Source organism: Juglans regia, chromosome 7, assembly GCF_001411555.2.
Source record: "Juglans regia cultivar Chandler chromosome 7, Walnut 2.0, whole genome shotgun sequence".
NCBI lineage: Eukaryota > Viridiplantae > Streptophyta > Magnoliopsida > Fagales > Juglandaceae > Juglans > Juglans regia.
The window spans coordinates 22175197-22196430 of NC_049907.1; the positions used below are offsets into that span (position 1 = coordinate 22175197).

General features: G+C 37.7%; 1 protein-coding gene across 1 annotated transcript; it reads right to left on the reverse strand.

The window, feature by feature from the left end:
• Positions 1-4925: 4925 nt before the first annotated feature.
• LOC109008420 (crocetin glucosyltransferase, chloroplastic-like) lies at positions 4926-6639 on the reverse strand. Its single transcript, XM_018988501.2, has one exon. It carries the CDS (start codon positions 6594-6596, stop codon positions 5073-5075), a length of 1524 nt encoding a protein of 507 aa, XP_018844046.2. The 5' UTR covers positions 6597-6639; the 3' UTR covers positions 4926-5072.
• Between the last annotated feature and the right edge of the window lie 14595 nt (positions 6640-21234).

Genomic DNA, 21234 nt, shown 5'->3' on the forward strand with positions numbered 1-21234 from the left:
GACTTGAGGAGCAGCGTATTCCTTAGACAAATGGTCAAGAGTTTAGATAAATGTTAGAAAAAGGAGTCCGAGCGAATGATACAAGAATAGCTACCTAATAGATCGAAGGAGGAGGGACCATATTTGGTGCAGCTAGAAGGATCGGCTCAGAGACTAAACAAGGAATCACCTCTGCTATAGTCGGCTTTCCCAGCTCAGAAACTTGGGGAGGGGTTGGCTCCATGATCTCTGAAGAGGTCGGGACCTCTTGGAAGATTTGTTCCATAACCTCCTGGGTGGTCGGCTCCACAACCTCCTGGGGGGTTGGCTCCATAACCTATTGGGAGGTCGGCTCCATGACTTCTGGAAAGGTCAGCTCCACAATTTCTGAAGGAGTTGGCTCCACAGCCCTTAGAGGGGTGGCCTCCATAGCTGTTGCAGAAGATTGATCGGGAATGGTGCCAAGACCCATCGGCTCTAGGATTGCAAAGAAACTCGGGGGAGTAAGACCCGAAGACTTTGGGGGAGATACATGAGGCGTCGTCAAGCATTCACCAAAGGCAGCCTCCACCTGGGCCAGCCTTTCCTTGAAGGGAGTTGGCCCACCATCCGATGGCTCATATCGGGGTACCTCCACCAGGCTAAGCATCTATTCAAATAAAGGAAAAACTCCCATTGTCGGACCGGACTCAAGAGCGATCGGATTACAAAACGTTTTGGAGAAAAGGAAGGCAATGGCAATGTCATCCTCCTTGTCTTCCCCTGTAGAACCTAAAAGAGAAAGAAGATTGACTTATAGAGCGTAACAAGGAGGGAAGAATGTCATAGTTTACCAAATCTCAACTATGTTACCTATTGGTGCGTCTGCCAGTGGAACTTGGCAGGCAGGAAGAGAACTCGTCGTGGGAGTAGCTCAGCGAGAACTACTCTCCCCCTTACAAGGGGCCCCAGATGAAGATGGACGTGTGGAACTCTCAGAGGCCCTTTGGGCAGGAACCTGGGAACCTAAGCGAATGCCCCTGGGGGCCCTGTGACCTTGTGCTTTAGATGCCGAGGGAGGAGCACCACCGTACTCTCTAAAAGGAGACCCCGTTGGCGGGCAAAGTGATGAACCAGAAGGTTAGTCACGACTCTAGGCCGATGGAGCAGTTTGGAGTGGCCTGGACGGACGAGAGTGAGGGCCCCCAGCCACAGGGAGAGTAGACCTAGGGGAGCCTTCGTCAGTTCTTGGTTGCTTCTCCCAAACACCTTTCGGCGGAGAGGTGGCCCGGCGTTGTTCCTTAGGGGGAGAAGGAGGAACCATCAAGAACTCCCGAATGAGCACATGCGAACTATAATGAAGCATTATATAACGCCGAATATTAATGTCCATCAGCAACATATCAGTTTCAAAGAGGGTGCGGTGAGCCACCGCCCAAGACATCACGGTAGCAACCCTAAGTTTTTCTCTTTCCGACAAGTTTTCCTGAATTGTATGCATTGATCCTTGGTCTCTCAAATAGAGCATTTCGATACACTGCATGCACGATTCGAGGTTATAGATTCCATACTCTGAATCATGAACGTAATAGAAAGACTTAAAACTGTGGTGTGCTGGTCGAGTGAAGTCATGGAACAAATGATATTGACTATTATGATGTCATACGTGATATTATTGGATTGAAATATCTGGGTGAGTCTGTAACATGTGTCTTTAAATGTGATTGGTGGGATCTAGGCGATGGTCTGGTTTCTATACATAAGGATAATCACTTTATGAGTATCAATACGAGGATGATCTATTCGTATTGGCTTGTCAAGCTACACAAGTTTATTACTTGATTGATCTAATAAAAAGTGTTGATGAAGATAGTGGAGAGATAACTTGGTGAGTCGTACAAAAATTTATCCCTCGAAATATATATGAAGTAGGAATAAGTGCAGATTACGAGAATAGTGAAGATGAAGATGACACTCTGATTGTAGAGGTCTACAAGGAAGATGGAAATGGTATTAACTTGTTTGTTGACCTCGATGCACTCGAGTTGTTCCCTATGTGTAGAAATGACGTCCCACCCGTCCGTATTAAATGATCGTTCAATTCAAGTGAGGAAGAAGAAGAAGAAGAGATAGAAGAAGAAGACGTATCAGAATCCGAGGTGGAAGTGGATAAGGAGGACGAAGAAGAGGTTGATGATGATGACGAATATGTTATTGAGAGAGATTCTAAAACAAGTATGGAAAATACATCCGAAGATAAAGAATTAAAGTACTAAATATTTTATTCATATAGGTAACTATAGAATATTATAATTTTCATAATTTCGTCTAATTAATTTTCTTTGATATAATTAATCATTTTCAAGGATGCCGTTAAAACGACAATGAAAAAATGTGCCTCATCCGCCAAGTCCAAATCCCGAACCCATTGAGGACTCTCCACGCGAGAAATCTGCTCCTGAAGATCAAGTTAACATGCAAGAGAACGATAGACAGTTGACACCTACCAGAAAGGAAATGTCGTTGATAATTAATTATATAATTAATACTTTTGTCTCAATAACTATATAACTATAATTATACTATTATCTATTAGTTGATGCATTCGCTCGTCGCAGTCATGGCTATACATGTGGCATCTCTCTTAAGAAAAATAGAAGGTACGGAAAACTCAAACTCACCATTCCTGATAATTCCACTAGAAGAGTGGATGATAATGTAGCAGCGCTTTCCTCCTATATTGGCACAGTAATCCGAACTTATACTCCATTTTATGTGCACTCATGGTGAGATATTCCGAATGAGATTAATAAGCACATTCGGAGTCGTGTGTTGGTGAGTTTACTTTGAAAGTGCATTTTTTTTACCTAGATTAGTATATCATATTTTTGACCTAATTCACTTATTAGGATAAATTCGACCTCGACTTTGGCCGTAACGAGGATTGTGAATGAGTTGATGGCTACATTATTCCGTGTCACAATGGACGATGTCATGACCACTTCAAGAAGTTTGAGACGTTGGAAGAGGTTGCACAGTCCCCTTTCCAGCAGATGACGATTGGAGAAACTGTTGTGATCTTTTCGCATCTCCAGATTATCAGGTATTCTAGATTTATATCTTTTAAATATTTACATTTATATTCGTTCTATATATTATATGTATATGTATATATATTACAATTAACATTCTTAATTAATGTTGTAGCAATTAAGTTCTACAATTGCATAGAACAGATCCGCTCTGACTGTCCACCATCGTTTCGGTTCAAGGTTATTCCACCGTCTTGCTGAAAAAATGGTAATTAAAAATTATAGAATTCATTTATTTTTTATATTCATTTATTTAAGTACTAATATTATCTTTTTAAAATTGCTGATGTTGCTTTGTTAGAAACGTGATGATCCTAAAAATATTTTCCACATTTATATCTATGCTGCTGCTCACACTAACGAGTGTAGTGAGCGGATGAATCTTGTCGCTCAGATAATTATGTAAGCGGTGTTAATTTTGTTAAATAAATTATACAACATGTGAATAATTTATTTTTTATTTATATTTCTTTTAATATGTTACTTATTGTGTGTTTTCTTTCAAATTGCAGGAAAAAATGATGGAGATGCAGTCAGCTTCTGGGGAATCATCTTCTAGTGACATAGACATATTCACACAAGTGCTCGAGCTGCAGTCTAGTATGGCAAGAGGTTTGAGACGATCTTTCAAGCATAGATTTAGAAGTTGCATGACACGAGAATGAGTATATGAGATTGAGACAGAAAGAGTTAGACTCTCTCTTAAAGCGACAGTCTCATTTAGAGACTCGTTTGCAGGACCAACAGAGAGACCAGGAGGAAAGAATATGCAGTGAAGTCTAAGAGCAAGTGCAGCGGGAGATGATGGTGCAAATGGAGTGTGTTATGTCGTTCCAACAGAATCACGGTAGGAGAATAAAGAAGAATAAATGAATTTTATCAGTATATATAACTAATTTTAACATTTAATGTTAAAACTTTATAAGACATTGTTAGTTGTTAATTGATGGTGTGTAATATGATACAATTGGTATGTTTTTTAATTTTATGAAATTAATATTTTTGATCTGTACGTTTGAATGTAAATAAAAAACGTTTGAACAATGGTTCACATTCGATCTAACGTTCGAACGTAATTACATAGAATTGTAACATAACGTTCGAACGTCCGACTCAACATTCGAACATACTCACCCTCAAATAAACAAAACGTTTGAATGTTTAAATGATTAACGTTCGAACAAACCTCTGAACGTACCACTTGCGTTCGAACGCTTCTTCGTTAATATTCAAACTAATGTCCGAACATTATACCCATTTAGTTCAAACATTAGTCCGTTAACGTTCGAACGAATATTTGAAAATTTGTTGTAGTTAATGTTCGAACGTATAAATGTTCGAACGTAAATATGATACGTTTGAACTATAATCAACAAACGTCAACTTTTGTCATTCTAATGCCAATTGGTCAGGTTGACATTCGAAAGTTTGATTAGACGTCCGAACGTTACTTTCTATGAAAAATCTCAATTGTAACAAAAAAAATGAAACATTCGAACATTACACCAAACGGAACACCTCTAACCGTCCCTAAAAATAGTGACGGTTCAACAATAAACCGTCACCAATTGTTTTTTATGACGCACATTAGGTGACGGTCGTGGTGATGGTTTCAAACCATCACAAAATATATCTTTAGTGATGTTTTGGTTATTTTTTATGATGGTTTCTTCTGTCACAAAAAACAAATTGTATTGTAGTGTATATATCTTCTCATTGAAAAAAAAAAAAAAAAGCATCCATGCTCATGAGCTTACAAACTCTTGATGTCTTCAGATAATTAATCATTTGAGCTTATAACACATGATAAAATAAACTTGTGAGTGAAAAACTCTCCCTCTTCATTTTGTGTAGTTTTTTTTTTTTTTTTTTTTTAGTTTCTAATTTGGAACATACTCAAAAGTGATTATAAAAAGGAATTGCTGAAGAAATTGCTCTGGAGAACGTGATACTGAAAAATTAGAATCTTCAATACGGAGCCTAAATTAGCAAATTCTTCATCAGCAAACATACGTAATCTTTTTAACAACAACATCCTCCAATCTCCTCCACAAAAGCTTTAAGATTTTTGTATGAAGACCCACCTTCCTTGGCAGCTTCCCTAGCCAACTCCTTCCATTTCCTAGCATTCCTTCTCATTTCTTCCCCTCGATCCCCACCTCCAGCTACCAATTCCAAGCACCTCTTGATCTCATCACCTTCTACAATGCCATCCTTGTTTGCTGTCACCCTCAAGCCTGTTTTCCACACATCTTCAATCAGTTTTGCGTTTGTTCCTTGATCCGCCCACTGTGGGAAAGCAACCACTGGCACCCCAGAGACCAAACTCTCCAAACTCGAATTCCATCCACAATGTGTCAAAAAGCATGCCAATGAAGGATGTGACAGAACCTCCACTTGAGAACACCATGACACTATCATTCCCTTTTGCTCCAATTCCTCTCTGCAACTCAATCTCTCTTCTTCTTTCTCTTCTTCTCCATTTTCCTTGGCTCTTATGACCCACAAGAAGGGACGGCCGCAATCCAACAATCCGCGTGCCATTTCCTCCATCTGCTGCTTTGCTAGCACCGATATGCTCCCGAACGAGACGTAAATGACAGATGAGTTAGGCTTGGAGTTCAGCCATTCGATGTAGTAATCCTTGGAGCCTTGGAAAAGATCTCCGCCAAAAGCTTTATCGGATGGATCCTTTCCGTCCAAAAAGGCCGATGGAATCAGCGGTCCAACCGCAGTAAGATTAAGTTTTTCGATCAGTCTCAAGGCTTCGGGCTCTAATGCATCAAAGTTATTGACAAGCACTCTCGGGTTGCTTTCTTTTTCGAGTGCTTCGAATTGCTCTTGACATGATGGGAGTATAAAATTATACGTATTTGAATCAAGCAAAAAGGAGGGAAGGTCACGACCATAGAGCAACGGCAGTCCCGGAAATTGAAACGAGTACGAGGGATCAGTGCCGTTTTTCCTGATGTCGTCTCCATAGCCATTGAAGTAGTAGTAGTATATGTCCAAAACCGTGGCAGGTAGAGTCCAGAGAAGTGCTGACGGGAGGTGAAGTTCGCGGGCCACGTTCCCCGCCCAAGCCAGGAGAGGAGTGTACACTACGTACTGAAAGGGGCGGCCCTCGTTTGCTCTGGACACGATGAGGTCGGTGAGAGTTTTGGAGGCACTGCGCTTGATCGCGGACATGGAGTGCTCTGCATCATCAGTTCCAGGCTTAAACATGTCGTCGTAGCCATCGGAGAAGGTGGCGAAGGACAAACCTTGAGGAGTAGGGGTTACGGTCATGCAACGGTAGGCGGAGACGCTGGTGGCGAGGGTGACATGCGCCCCCAAGCGAATGAGGCGCTTAGCAAACTGGAGGCCAGGGTTGATATGGCCCTGCGCAGGGAATGTTACGAGGAGTACGTGGCGGTTCTTCTCCATGGTGGTGGTGGTGGTGCAAGGTGGACCTTGAGGGTGAGGTGTTTGTGTTTGACAGTACTGCAGTCTGGTGGATAGATAGGCCAGGTCTGTGAAGTTGTGGGACATGCAATCTAAAGCCATGTGGGCAAGCTTTAATAGAAGATTGGGATAGGGGTTGTGACGTTTGTAGTGACGATTTGGAGGAAGCTAGGGGACTGTGCTTTGCAATTTGCTGACTTCGCCTTCGGAGGTGGGGAAAACGACAGGTTCATTTGAGAATGATTAGATAAACTAGACATCTCTTTCAACCCATAAAAAAAATATAAAAACACGACTATCATTTCCTTCCTCTTTCTCAAAGATCTAAGTTTTTCTTCTTTCCCTTTAGACCATAATTGGTTTAATGGATTGCTAGCCGCTTTAATTGATTACTTACTCCATAATTTCTCAACATGATCTTTAAAATTATTCGACTGACATTGTTGTTAATATATAATTCTTTCTTATCATTAACTATTTCATCACTCCACATTTTATATTTGATGAAAAACACACATACCATATAAAAAATACTCTATACTCTATAAAAAAAAATTATAAATATCCAATACAAGAATGAATAATAATTAATATATAACATTACTTTATTAATAATAAACTTGCACATTACCGCAAACTTTAGGCAGTATGTGATTGGAAACTTACGACATCTTACGTTATTTTATTATTATTTATAAATAATTTTTTATTAATAATAAATAATTTTTTATTATTTTATTATTATTTATAAATGATTTCAACTACTCTTAACATCTAAACGTTAGCTTCGCAGTCACCACCGGCGCAGACGCTGCACCTTTGGAATCTACCGCATCGGATCTTTCAAACGCTTCCCAGCCTCACCTCTTCCTCACATACTTGCGCCGTGCGTCATTATTGATGAGCAACCAATTTTACTATATATCCAACCTGACCAATCCTAACTTTCTGTGTAATGATTCTGACAAGCTTGTGGAAATGTAGTATGGACTGATGTTGTAATAGGAGTTGCGTATATATTGAATCAAATGGGTTATGTGAGAAAATGTAAATGGACAGGAAGTGTTTGATAGAAATTCAATGAAAGAAAACAGTGATTATATTAGGGTTCTTCGAGAGAATATCTTAAGAGAAATTCTATTTACAGTCTTGAAGTGGGGACTGCATGTGCAACAGCTTAAATGAAAGAAAATATTATTTTATGAAGGATAATTTTGTAATTTTACAAAATTTTAAAGTTAATATCTTAACCTCCAAAAGAGCCAAATATTCCAAAATGTTCAAATAACCTTACAGTCCCTTTCCTGATCTACATATTCATGCAAGGATAAATGACTTGCCTAATGAAATTGCAACACGTGTAAAGTAATAACTGAATGTAAAATAATAATAAACGACGGACACTTAAAACGAAATAAATTGTAAACGACATACACAATAAACGACAACACTTATTTAAGTCTTCCGGCTCCATACAACGTTGTGCTTGCTTGACCCATGAAACGGTGAGTTTCATCCTCTCCCAAACACAATGTTGCGAGTTCATTGACTTAAATCCCTAACCCTTCACTTCACTTCCTCGATACTTCTCATCTCTCTATATCCCCCATCGCCATCCCTTGCTTCAAAATAAGGGTGAACATCGATGTAGTTGCAGTTGAATTTTTCTATGTATAGATTCTGATTCGATTTTGATTTCGACTTTTTTTAAACTTTTCTTTTAATTTCATATTTAGTCTATTTTTATAAAAATATTTATTTTGGGCTTTCAAATTTTAGTTTTTTCAAAAATTAAAAACTAAAACTAAATCATTCCGTACTAATTTACTTTTATACTAATTATCTAAATTGATTTAGACTTTGAATTTTTTTAGACTTTTCTTTTAATTTCATATTTAGCCTATTTTTATAAAAATATTTATTTTGGGCTTTCAAATTTTAGTTTTTTCAAAAATTAAAAACTAAAACTAAATCATTTCCTACTAATTTACTTTTATACCATAATGTCTAATTACAATTTATCATACTATAGTAATACATATTATTTCTAGTGTCTAATTACATGTTATTATATTATACTAGTGTGTAATTTATTTATAACATTTCTACGCTAAACTTATTTCTAGTATCTAATTACATATTATTATACTTTAGTAAATTAGTATTATGTGTTATTAATTTATTATACAAGACTTATTAATTATTTGTATACTAGTGTCTAATTTATTTCTAACTTAATCATATACTAGAATTTTTAGTGTTTAATTACATGTTATTATACTTTGGTAAATTAGTATTTTATGTTATTAACTTATTATATTAGCTAGGCTTATTTCAATATTAGTATCTAACATATTTCTATACTTATTGATTATATATGGTAGTAATATTATGATGTTTATTGTTTACATATACTAAACTATTATTAGCTTATTTACATTACAATATAAGTATATTATTTTATAATAATTAGCTTATATTAGTATATTATTGAATTTAAATATAAAAGTTCTAGTTATATATAACTATATAAATATATTAGTATATATAATAAATACATATACTAATATTAAAAAAAGGTCGGATCCGGAGGACAAAGTTTGATCGAATCGGAATCGATCCAGCCACACCTCCAACTCTAACTGAAAAATTAAAAAAAAAAATTTAACTCTAACACCAATTTTTCAGAATCTGAATAAAGTCAAAATGAACTCGAAATGGAGTCGAATTTTCAGATTTTTTTATAGGCTAGCACCAAAATAAGCTTACCACATGAATAATCTATATATTTACTGCATGTTGCGGTTCGATTCCATCTGTAACTGCTTTGTCACATCCTCAAACCATTTATTATGATGTTCGATCTGTCCCATGCATGCATACTGACCCAAGGAACATATATAGAACCCAACTTGATTTATTATCATTTTCAACTTTCAGTTCATGCAGTCTGTAACACATATAGTCCCACCTACCTAGTACCTAGCTACAACAGAGCCCATTGATCATGCCATAATCATCCACAAAAGTGCTCCCATAAATTACAATGGGTAATGATACCCTTCCGTAATACTCTATTACTATCTTGTTACGACCCAAACTTATGTGATTTTATTTTTTGAAAAATGATAGCTATAGTCTCGTATAAGTATTGTGTAATCATTTAAAAAAAAAAAATAAATACGAGATTTATATAATTTTTTTTTAATAGTGAACCATACTCTTTTTTAAAATGACTATAAAGTACTTCTACACTCCACGACTGCATGTAGTATTACTCTTATTTTTTTCTTCAGCTCTACCTTTTGCCCTTCAATGATGGAGAGGAGGCTCCACCTAGTTCACGATGGAGATGAGAGGTGTGAAAATGTTAGGGTTTGAAATTATAGTTTTTAATTTTAAAAGGAAAACGAAACTAACAGAGAGATTTGAGTCTCAGAGGGGTGGAAGGACTGAGAGGCATGTTCCTAAAACTAAGATATTTGAATATCTGATAGTCAAATATAAAACTTATGATAGAAGACAGAGCAGAAGGGTAGAAGACAGAACAAAAGAAAAAAAAATCACGTAAGCTTAGGTTGCAAATAAGTAGTAGTAGAGTAGTAAAAATAGTCATGTTCATGTTATCTAAGAATGGTAGGTAATATCTATTTTAGTGAAAGATTATTTCAAGATATATATATATAGACCGTGAAGACATTCATAAAGCATTCAAATTCTCATAATTTCCACAACTAGGCCCCAAGTTATGTTGGTTGTTGTACTCTTAAATAGGGTGATTTATATTAATCACCCTACAAGTTTCTTCTCCATTCATGGCTAATCCATAATACAAGTTAATTAATTTGCAATAGGGTAGTAATATGGTTGCTACTATTTTACTATCTATTTATTATTTATAGTGTATATATTTTTTTATTATTTTCTTAAGTATGTTTTTAACATCCTTAATCAATAAGAAAAAATTAAAAAAAGATATATAATTTTACTAATATTTACTTTCTTAACTATTAAGTAAAATAAAAATTAAAAAATAAATAATAAATAATAATAAATAGATATAGTGTATTTATTTTTTTATTATTTTTTAAGTATTTTTTTAACATCCTTAATCAATAAGAAAAAATTAAAAAATATATATAATTTTACTAATATTTACTTTCTTAACTATTAAGTAAAATAAAAAAATAATAATAATAATAAATAGATAGTAAGAAGAAAGTAACACTATGATCATTTTCCTTTCAATATTCAATGACAATTACCATGGTTGAAGCTTTTGGAAGACCAGCTCTCTCCCACAGACTTGCCCTTCCTCACTCTTCCTTAATTACATGCCCTTTCACAGCTCCTGCAAGAAAGTAGTTGAAGAACAATACAAATGAACATGAGCATAATAGTAGATTAAAGGTGAAATGGGTCTACAACAAGGAGCCATGATTTCGCTAATTGTGACCCACCGATGTGAATTTTTTTGAGTAGTTTCAATATGGTCGTATGATGCATCATTTCTCTCTTAATAAGTCAATATTGTAAGAGGGTTGAGAACATGGAAAAGCAAGAAGAAGAAGAAGAGGGAGAAGATATAAAGAGACTTTGTACGTAGTTGTTGGGTTTAAACCTGGAAAACTTTTCAACTTCCTTGACTAATGCATAATGGGTACGTGTACTAACTTAATCAGTTTATAGTCAAAGGAAAGCAAATGCTAGGAAGGATCCCCAGACGTTTCATCTTCCCGATCATTTATTTATTTATTATTGTTTGTTGGTATTCCATTTTCTCCATGAAGAAGAAATAGCTCGGAAGTCGGAATTAACATTAAATTTGGGGTATGGGATGATATATAAAATTCTCATCTCATATCATAATTATAAATTTTCTAAATTTTTACATAAAATATAATAAATAATTCAAATTTTTTAAATACCAATTCAACTTTTTCAAATCTTAAAATAATAATTATTTTAAAATAATATTTTAAACTTTTATATAAAACTGAAAATTCTCATCTCATTCTCCAAACCCTGCATTCTTGAGCTCTGAGTGGATGTCCTGGAATTACTTCTTAGCTTCTTCTACTTTGACGAACTATTTCCCTAAGCCGAACAACGATCTGGGTGCCATCTTAGTGCAAGTTTTTTTATAAGTATTCCTGAACTCTGAAGCAAAAACACATGAAGTCAAAGCACAATATAAACATGCTCTGAATCTTTTTTTTGAAGAACAAGCCTCAGACCACACGAACGCAAGATGGGTTTAGCATTTTTCGTCTGCTTGAAAAACAAGCCAAAATTCATATAAAAATCTCTTTTCAAAATTTTCTTTTTTGTATTTATTCTTTCTTTTTAATTTTTTAAATGTAATGATTGACGTGGCATAGCCGACCGCCCACCGTTTGCATGGTCTGATTGTATATAGAATAATTGATAAACTAATTACTTACATAAGGCATGACTTCACGCAAAAATAAAAAAATAAAATAAAATACAAATGAATCTCTTGTTTCTTGAAATAATGGTGTTCGTGTTTAGTTTGGCAATAGAGATTGACGTGAAGTTAAAGAAGTTGGTTCAGTACATTGTTTTGTATAGTAGTCTGTGTGAACAAAAATCGTCATGCATAACGTGTCATCCACTGTCAGGACTTTTATTCTTTTTTAATGTTTAGTTCTGTGAATTGGAAATGGATGTATACCTTATGCTTGAATGGTCCACAACCTGTCTCTTCAATTACCTTGTGCTTTGAATGCTTGGTGTGACGTACACAGTACTCTGACGGCTATTTTACCTTTGTTAATTGAGCATAGAGAGTTACAGTGTGAGTATTAAAAAAAATAAATCAATACGAAATATACATAAAAAAAAATTAATTTTTTAATAATAAATTATAATTTTTTTTAAAATGACTATATATCACTTATATTTTACGATTATGTATAATATTACTCTTATAATTTAATTCGCGTGATTTGGTCCAGATTCTGACTTATCTGAGATGATGACCAGCATCTTACTAGTTTTATTTTGGCCTAAAGATGGATTGAAAATAAATAGAGAAATAATAGTTACAATAAAGTATGCAAGTGTAATTAATTTAAAAAAAGTAAATAAATATAAGATTCATGTGAAAAGAAAATTAATTTTTTAATAATAAATCTTATTTTTTTTAAATAACTGTACGATACTTGTATACTCTAAAACTATTCCTAATATTACTCTATTATCTTTGTTAAGTAGTTCGCATTTGCATCGATCTACATTTTGGTCCAGATCTGAATTTTGTGAGATGATCAGCATCTTACTCATGTGTAGCTGATTTTGGCCCACAGATGGATAGAAAATAAATATAAAAAATAAATAAGTTTAATTTTGATACTTATTCAATGAATAAAAGTTATTAATTTAATGAATATCTCAAAGAATAATATATAAAACTAATATACTTAACAATTGCACAAAAATGAAAAAAGTCAAACTGATTATATATATAAAAAAGGTAATTTAATCTTAAGAAAAGAACAAGTATCCAAATTGAAGTTTTTTTTAAATTAACAATTACATAAAATCCATGCAAATACATACTATAACAAAAACATTATTTTTATTCATATAAAACTAAGGTTATAAATTATTCCTTCTTTATCATTTTTATTTTTAATTTATAGAAACCTAAAACGTAGATAACGAATATAAATAAAATTTTCCTCTTCATATTTTATTTTTCAAATAAAATCCTAAAATATAGAAACAAAAAGGTTTCAAGACTAGTGCTTTACCCTCTTGCCATTGTGTAAGAGCATTCACATTAGCTTGACCAAATGCATCTTCAAAATTTAGCCAATATCACACTTTTTTACATTTACCTATTCTATTTAAATTCAATTTCCACATTGGATTGACCATTCACTTTCCATATTTGATGAATCAATTGTGGTTCTCTATATTTGGTCAATCACTATAGCAAAAATTCAAATTATTTTAGAGATGCTCAATCCCATGTGGAGTGTTTTTGGTACAAGTTATCTAAATTTTAACCATCCTTCAATTTTGGTCAAGCCAATAAGGATGCTCTAAGGGTGCCATATCAACAAAGTTAAAAGAGGATAAAAATAGCAGGCCTAGATATACTAGGTCTAGCCCATTAGTGAGTCATCATCAAGAGGCAAGTGGGAAAACGAATGAAGAGGACAAGACAAAAAGGAAAAATAGGGTGTCAGAGAAAGAGAGAAAAAAAAAATTGAGAGAAAAACAAGTTAGACACGCAAGAGTAGACATAAAGCTGCCATCCATCACCACTCCCCAGTGCCAGAATAAAAGGGATGAGATCGGATGAAAAAGGCGATTTGAGACTTCTGAACGACGATTACGAGAACATAGATGTCATCTTAAACCTCATGACGATAGCTCCAAAGAGATTATCTTCTCTAGGAAAAAGTTGTCTCCGACATCCATTCTATATAGAGGAATAAGAGACCATGAGAGACTATAAAATGCTCATATGATAGTGAGTTTGCCCTCCAAACGATCCGAGGACCTAGACCTGTGCCAAACCATCTAAATATGTTTGTCTTCATCTCTATTTACGTTTCCAGTATTATTTTTCTATTTCTTATTATGGATGTACATATGGGCACCATATTAACGCCCCGAACTGCCACCATGGGCTTTAGATGACACCGATCGAAGCCCAGGTCACCACCGTAAGTCTTTCTCCCGTTTCAGTCTGTTGTCGAATTTTTGACATTAACAGTTGGTGCCGTTTGTGGGATCATCTTATCCTCTACACCAGAAGTGGAAGAATATTGATTTCTCGGCTTACAAAAAACAAAAGCAATCATATCTAAACGAGCAGATAAATCTACTCTCGTATAAGTGTTCTCAATTTTAAATCTCTTATGTTTTAATACTGCTGCTAAGAAAAGAAGAAGTGAGAACCGAGTTCACGCTTGACACTATTCGTGGAAGACAAGCACCCACTTTGCACGAGGTGAGAGCCAAGTACATGGGTTGGCTGCCCGCCACCCCTTCTCAAGTGGTGGACAACCTATCATGGCTGACGAAAGTTCCCCATTCCGGCCTTGCTGCCGAACACCCTCACAGTGAGAAGAGCCACATCTAGCACCCTTTCTCTCACGGTGAGCCACCACAACCACCGTCGGCATTTTTTGTCGCGGGCAAGGGAGCTCTAGCCGCAGAGGCCTTTCCCAACAGATTCTCACTGCCAGGTTCCTACACCCCATGATGGCTAGGAGCTTGAGAAACTGTCTACAATTGCTTAAACAACCATTTCCAGAATCTCCTGCACCTGTTGGCACCTTCTGCTACCATCGGAGGCCTTCTTGGAGCAGAACTCCCCGCCACAGTCACCAAAGCTCACCACCTGAGCTGCCCACGCCCCAATGTACGTATAGAATCGGCCTAGCACAAAGTGCCTTTGAAGGCGGATGATGGGCATTGTGTCTCGACTAACAGCATTTTTTGCCGCTGAAAAACGTGGTCCTAGAACCCGAGGGCTCCTCCATTGCAAAGATTCTTGCCACTACCACCGAAGCAAGCCAGATGAAACCAATGCAATCAACGGTGAAGCTCCGCCCAACCATGAGCTCGTGGAGCCACTGGCAACCACTAACTAACCCGCCTGCATCTTCTGTCACAGGCGTGGTAGGCCTTGACCACCGAGCCTTACTCAACCACAAAGCTCCTCGGTCAAACCGAGTTGCTCAGCCAGGAGTTGCTCAGCCACAAGCTTTCCTCGGACTCAGTGGTTTCCTCGACCACCTTCCTCAGCCATGAGTTCCTTAGATACCACTTCCTTGGCCATGAGTTCCTCGGGTACCACTTCCACAGCATAAGTGTTTTGCTCAACCACCTTCCTTAGCCACAGTGACTTCCTCAACCACGAGTTCCTTGGACACAAAACTTTGCTCGGCAACAATACTTTGCACAGTCACAAGGAGTTCCTCGACAACACCTTCCTCAAACACAATGACTTCCTCGGACATGAGTTCCTCGAATACCACTTCCTTGACCTTACTGGTTTGCTCAACCACCTTCCTCGGCCACAGTCTCTTCCTCGGCCATGAGTTCCTCACATATAAACATTTGCTTGGCCAAAGGTGAGTCCCTTGGCCACAAAGCTTTCCTCAACAGTAGTACTTTACTCAGCCATAGGTTGCATGTCCACAAATTGCATGGCCACAAGTGAGTTCCCTGTCCATGGCGTGTCACTCGCCCACTGCCGGTGCTCACCCACAGTACGTTGCTCACCACGATTAGTCACCCACCACGGTGCCGCTAGTATTGACCAGTAGTCATGGCCCACGGACCTACCAATCCCACCTAAAAAATAAAGCTTGTTGGTCATATTTAGCAAAACACCAAGGAAATTAAAGTTATGTGAATAATGTATTTCTCCCGGCAATATGGTTCAAAAAAAAAAAAAGAGGAAGAGAAACACCATGCGAAGATCCTTCAGCAGCAAATCAGTTGGGAAAAATAAAAAAACTAGCAACAGACGATCTCAACCAAGTAGAAATTGGAAACAACAACTTGATGGCTCTGGTTGGCCTATCTCATAAATATTATTTAAATTTCATTTACACTAACAAATGTGATTTTTGTGGGAACCCCTTAGAGTGGTTGAGGTTTGTCTCCCGCTGCAATAGTGCAAACGAGCTCTGACTCCCTCAAAAGCAGCACGATCAAGCCTTGACTCCTGCAATAGCATTCTGGACAAGCTCCTTCTCCAGTCGTAGCAGTGTGGTCGAGCCCTAACTCTTGCAACAGCTACGTTGTCTACATTTGCAGTAGTGCGGTTAAGCCCTACCTCCGGCAGCAGTTGCGGGGTAGAGCTCTGTCTCCCATCTCCCATCACAGCAATGCGATTGAGCTCTATCTCCCATCGCAGTAATGCAGTCGAGTTCTGTCTCCAGTCACAACAACGCAATCGAGCTCTCTCTCATTACCGTTGTGCAGTCAAGCTCTATCTCCAGCCAGAGCAGCGAGGTCAGACATCTCTTTCAACAAAGTCGAGTCCCTTGACTCGCTCGAACATCGGACAGTGACAGTCCCTTAACTGTCCAGCCTTCATGCAAGTGAAAAACCCAAGTCTCTTGACTCACGACAAACAACGGTGATGAGAGTTCCTTGACTGCTTTGACCCTCGAGCATGAAGTTGAGTCCCTTGACTTGCCATGAACTATGGGTGATGAAAGTTCCTTGACTGTTTGGCCCTCGCGCAAGAAGTCAAGTCCCTTGACTGCCTAGCCCTCAAGTAGAAAGCCAAGTCCATCTCTTGCCTAGCATCTTCTCCTGCAAATGCTAAGTGTTGACACTTGTGCCACAACCGCTACCAGCGGGTTACTTTCGTGAACAAGCTTTTGAGCTCTATAGCCGCCTCGTATGGGTTACCTTTAGAAGCAAGGCGATGGGCTCAACAACTACCTAAGATGGACCCAGTGGGTCGACATGCTCCCTGATCATTTAGCACAGGTTACAACAAATGAGCTCTAACACCAATACCAAAATGGAAACAACAACAGAAAATTGCATCAAGGGCCAACGCCATAAAAAACAAGAGCGTTGGGAAGAATATACAATCTTTGCTAATGATAAATAGTCTCATCCAATCAATCAGACAAACGTTCATGCAAACAAACTTCAAGCTGAGCTCCGTGCTCGCAACTAGAGTAGCGGAGCACATCTCCTGCCTTCCTCACCAAGTCGAGCTTTGCGCTTGCAACTAGCGAGGTGGAGCACATCTCTCGCCTACCTCTCCAAGCTGAGCTCCGTGCAAGCAACAAGAGATCGACAACATTTCCCCTACCTATCCAAGCCGAGGTCCACACTAACAAATAGCACAGTCAAGCATATCTCACGCCTACCTCTGCACTCGCAACTAGCATAATCGAGCACATATTGTGCCCAGCTCTCTAAGCCAAACTCTAAGCTTAGAGGTCTTCATTGCTAAGCACGAACAAACATAAAACAAGGGAGCAGTTCCTAGAATTCATTTTTCTATAGTTTTCTATAGACTATCTCTATTACAGTTGACTTGAAAATTCTCAAGCCCTTCTTGTTGGGAAAAGTGACGTTAATAATCGTGGGCAACTAAATGTGATAAAAATAACAAGTCTAGATATACCAGGCCCAGCCCATCAAAGGGCCATCATAAGGAGGCAAGTGAGAAAATGAAGGAAGATGATAATAGGGCTGTACAGAAACCGAAGGCACCAGCCACCAGCCACCATTGACGCGAACAGACCAACCAGAACCAGTGGAGAACCGGTCGGCGTGCGGTGGAAATGTCAAGAAACTGGCATTCAACGGTTTGGTCTCGGTTTGAAGCTGGATCAGACCGCTCAACAGACCGATATAATAAAATCTTTTCTTTTTTTTAATATACTCTTATCGAAACGATGCCGTTCCACTTAAGTTTAAGTGAGACGGCGTCGTTTTAGTTAATAAGTATTACAACAGGTACGGGAAATGATGCCGTTTGGCATTAAACCAAACGGCGTCGTTTTATTAAGGACGTAAGAAAAAAATAATAAGTCTGAAACGACGCCGTTCCACTTAAACTTAAGTGGAACGGCGTCGTTTCGATAAGGGTCTTCTTCTTCCCCAATCCCCTTCTTCCCAAATTCGATTATGCAACTCTCTCTCTCTCTCTCTCTCTCTCTCTCTCATTATTCTCTCAGTAGAACAGTCGAGAACCGATGCCGATCGAGAACTACTAGAGAACCGCCTCGATCGGTGTCCTCCCCATCGACCGGTTACGGTCGGCGCCTTCCCCATTTTTCCAGAAGTCGGTCGGCGTTGGTTTTGCCCAAAAACTGCGTCGACAATGTCGGTCTTCACCCCTAGATGATAAGACAAAAAGGAAAATCAGTGTGTTAGAGAAAAAGGAGAAAAGAGAGGAAAGCTAGTTAGACACACAAGGGAAGACATAAAACTGCCATTCCTCACCACTCCCAAGGGCCAGAATAAAAGGGATGAGATCGGACGAAAAAGGTTGTTTGAGACTGTGAGACAATTACGAGAACACAGATGTCATCTTCAACCTCATGATGATAGCTCTAGAAAGATTATCTTCTCCAGAAAAAAGGTGTCTCTGACCTTCATTGTACAAAGAGGAATGAAGGACCATGAGCAACTATAAAAAACTCATATGATAGTGAATTTTCCCTCCAAATGACCTATGCATGTAGGTCCTATGCCGAATCACATAAATATGTGTGTCTCCATCTTTATATACAGTTTCAGTATTATTTTTTTCTATTTACTGTTATAGATGTACGTATGGACACCATATCAACACCACGAACTACCACCATGGGCTTCAGACGATACTGATCGAGGCCCGAGTCACCATTGTGAGCTGAGAATGACTTTCTACGGTTTAGAATTGTTATGCAATTTTTGGCACTAACAAAAACCATATTGATCATCGATTGTCCAGCTTTGACCTAGTGGGTGTCCAGTTTTCCATCACATATGAATGTAGTAGAGAATCTAATTCCAACTCCAAATTAATGTTCATGCCCGAGAACACCGCATGAAGTTCAACGACCAATTGATTGAACAATCTTCAATACACACTGTCTTTCTCCATGTATAATTGTACTTTGAATACTCTTTTCAATTGTAAAAAGGAAAAATTAAACAATTTTGATATTGTTGAAAAACTTGTTACCCTAAACAGCCTTATCCACTATTTTGTAGAGTACCGCATCAATCTTTTATTTGTAGAACTTTTATTTAAGAAATCGTGAGTAAGCTTAGGGCGTACAAGCCTCATACAACATTATCAAGAAAAGTAACTCTAGTCCTACCCAAATCATTTTTCAAAGATGATTAACTAAAGTCCAAGGTATAGATACAAATCATGGGTTGCAACTTTGAGACATGTGCCCCTTTTCAATGGCTTCTAGCTACCAAATTACCCTCCACTACTGCCCTATGGAAAAAGGTAGATGACACTTCCATATTATAATATAGCAACATTAATTTGAATAAAATTTATAATAAAATGAGAAAAGATAATATTTCATTTTATTTTCTTGTTACCACAATAAACCTTTCATTGTATTGTCTTTGTTTCCACAATAAATTGACTTAATGTTTTTCACATTAACATTTAGGGATACTTGGCCAATAACCATTTGTGCTATGTCTTGACCTGCCGGGTATGATTGTTAATTCAATAGAAAGGAAATAAATACTTTTCATCTTATAATGGTTATTGATTTCTCATTGCTTATCACTTTGGCTTTCCCACCACTTAACCCTTCTACCATAGAAAGATTATTCATCTTATTATAGCTATTGTGTGAGGACCATGCCCTTCAAATGAAGGAGCTCACCTAGATGGGCTAGGTAAGACTGCGTAAAAGATTCACAAATCACGAGAGCAAAGGAAAGGACTTGATGGACAATAAAGACAACAAAAACCTATGGCAAGTAATCTTGAGGTAATCACGACCTTGGGCAAGCAAAGGTTCAAGTTAAGGAAAGATAGTGTAAGGAAAGGCTTAGGCATGAGTGAAATGGTTAATGCATCATCTTGGTGAGTAAGGGTGGAAGTGAGCAATGGTAGATAAGCAAGATGGTGTTTCGTGTGAACAAAGAGGTGGCCAAGCAAAGAATAGGAAAGTGAAAAAATGTACGGACAAAAACGAATATAACTGGCGAGCAACGTGTAGCACGTACACATGATAGGCCAAATAAGAAACAACATGGTGCATGGTTAGTCGGGCGCCCAAAGAACTAGAGTGCCCAGAAACAACATGGGAGTGCTTAGAGATGATGTCTCAAACCACAAAATGCCATCTAAATGAAATCGTAACGAAAGAAGGATTCACTATTTGCTAACCTTGAGCAATGATATTATCATCATGTGGACAACATTCAAGTGCCGCTGTCTAGGAAGCCAACCCATGGCTTTGTCACTCACCAACAAAGCTTTTGAACTCTGGAAAAGCTAATCACTTCAGAAGTCTTCCACCGTCCCAATTCGGCATACACCAAGACCCCTGAGGAACCATCGACCAACAGACCAACCCCACTAAAAGCTACAGAGAACCCATGAAAAAATTTCCTCCCATTTTTATTCTCCCCACCGGAAGTCACCTTCACAAACTAAGAACTCTCTCTCTCTCTCCCTCCCTATTTTCATGAACCCTAAATTACTAGAGATTCAAACGCATGCATGCACTTGGAAGATAAAAGGGTACCAATAGGATTCCATCATCTCAACGATGACTAGACTCATGAGGGGTTTACGCTAAACTAGCAAGTATCCGCCATATCGATACATACAAAATGGATGGATAGAGTTGTATTGAAGCTAGGGGTGGCAATTGGCAATATGTGACACAAGCCGTTAACCCAAGACAAACACAACCCAAAACTAGTGGGTTTGGGTCCGATGTTAACGAGTTTGGGTTAAAACGGGTTGACCCATTAAGACACGATTCATTAACAGGTCAACCCGCATAACCCGTTAGTGACCCATTTAGACCCGTTAAATTTTTTACTAAACATGACAATTATATCATTTTTAACCTAAAAACAAAAATAACCTAACCGTATTTCGTATTTCCTATCTCTCTCTCTCAGTGCTCAGTTGAGGTAGTTCTCATGAGTCACGACTGCCTCTCACACTTCTTCTGGATTGTAATTTTGGTGTTTTTATTGTTTGAATTATAATTTTAGACTTATGTAGTTAGTTTTGTATTTT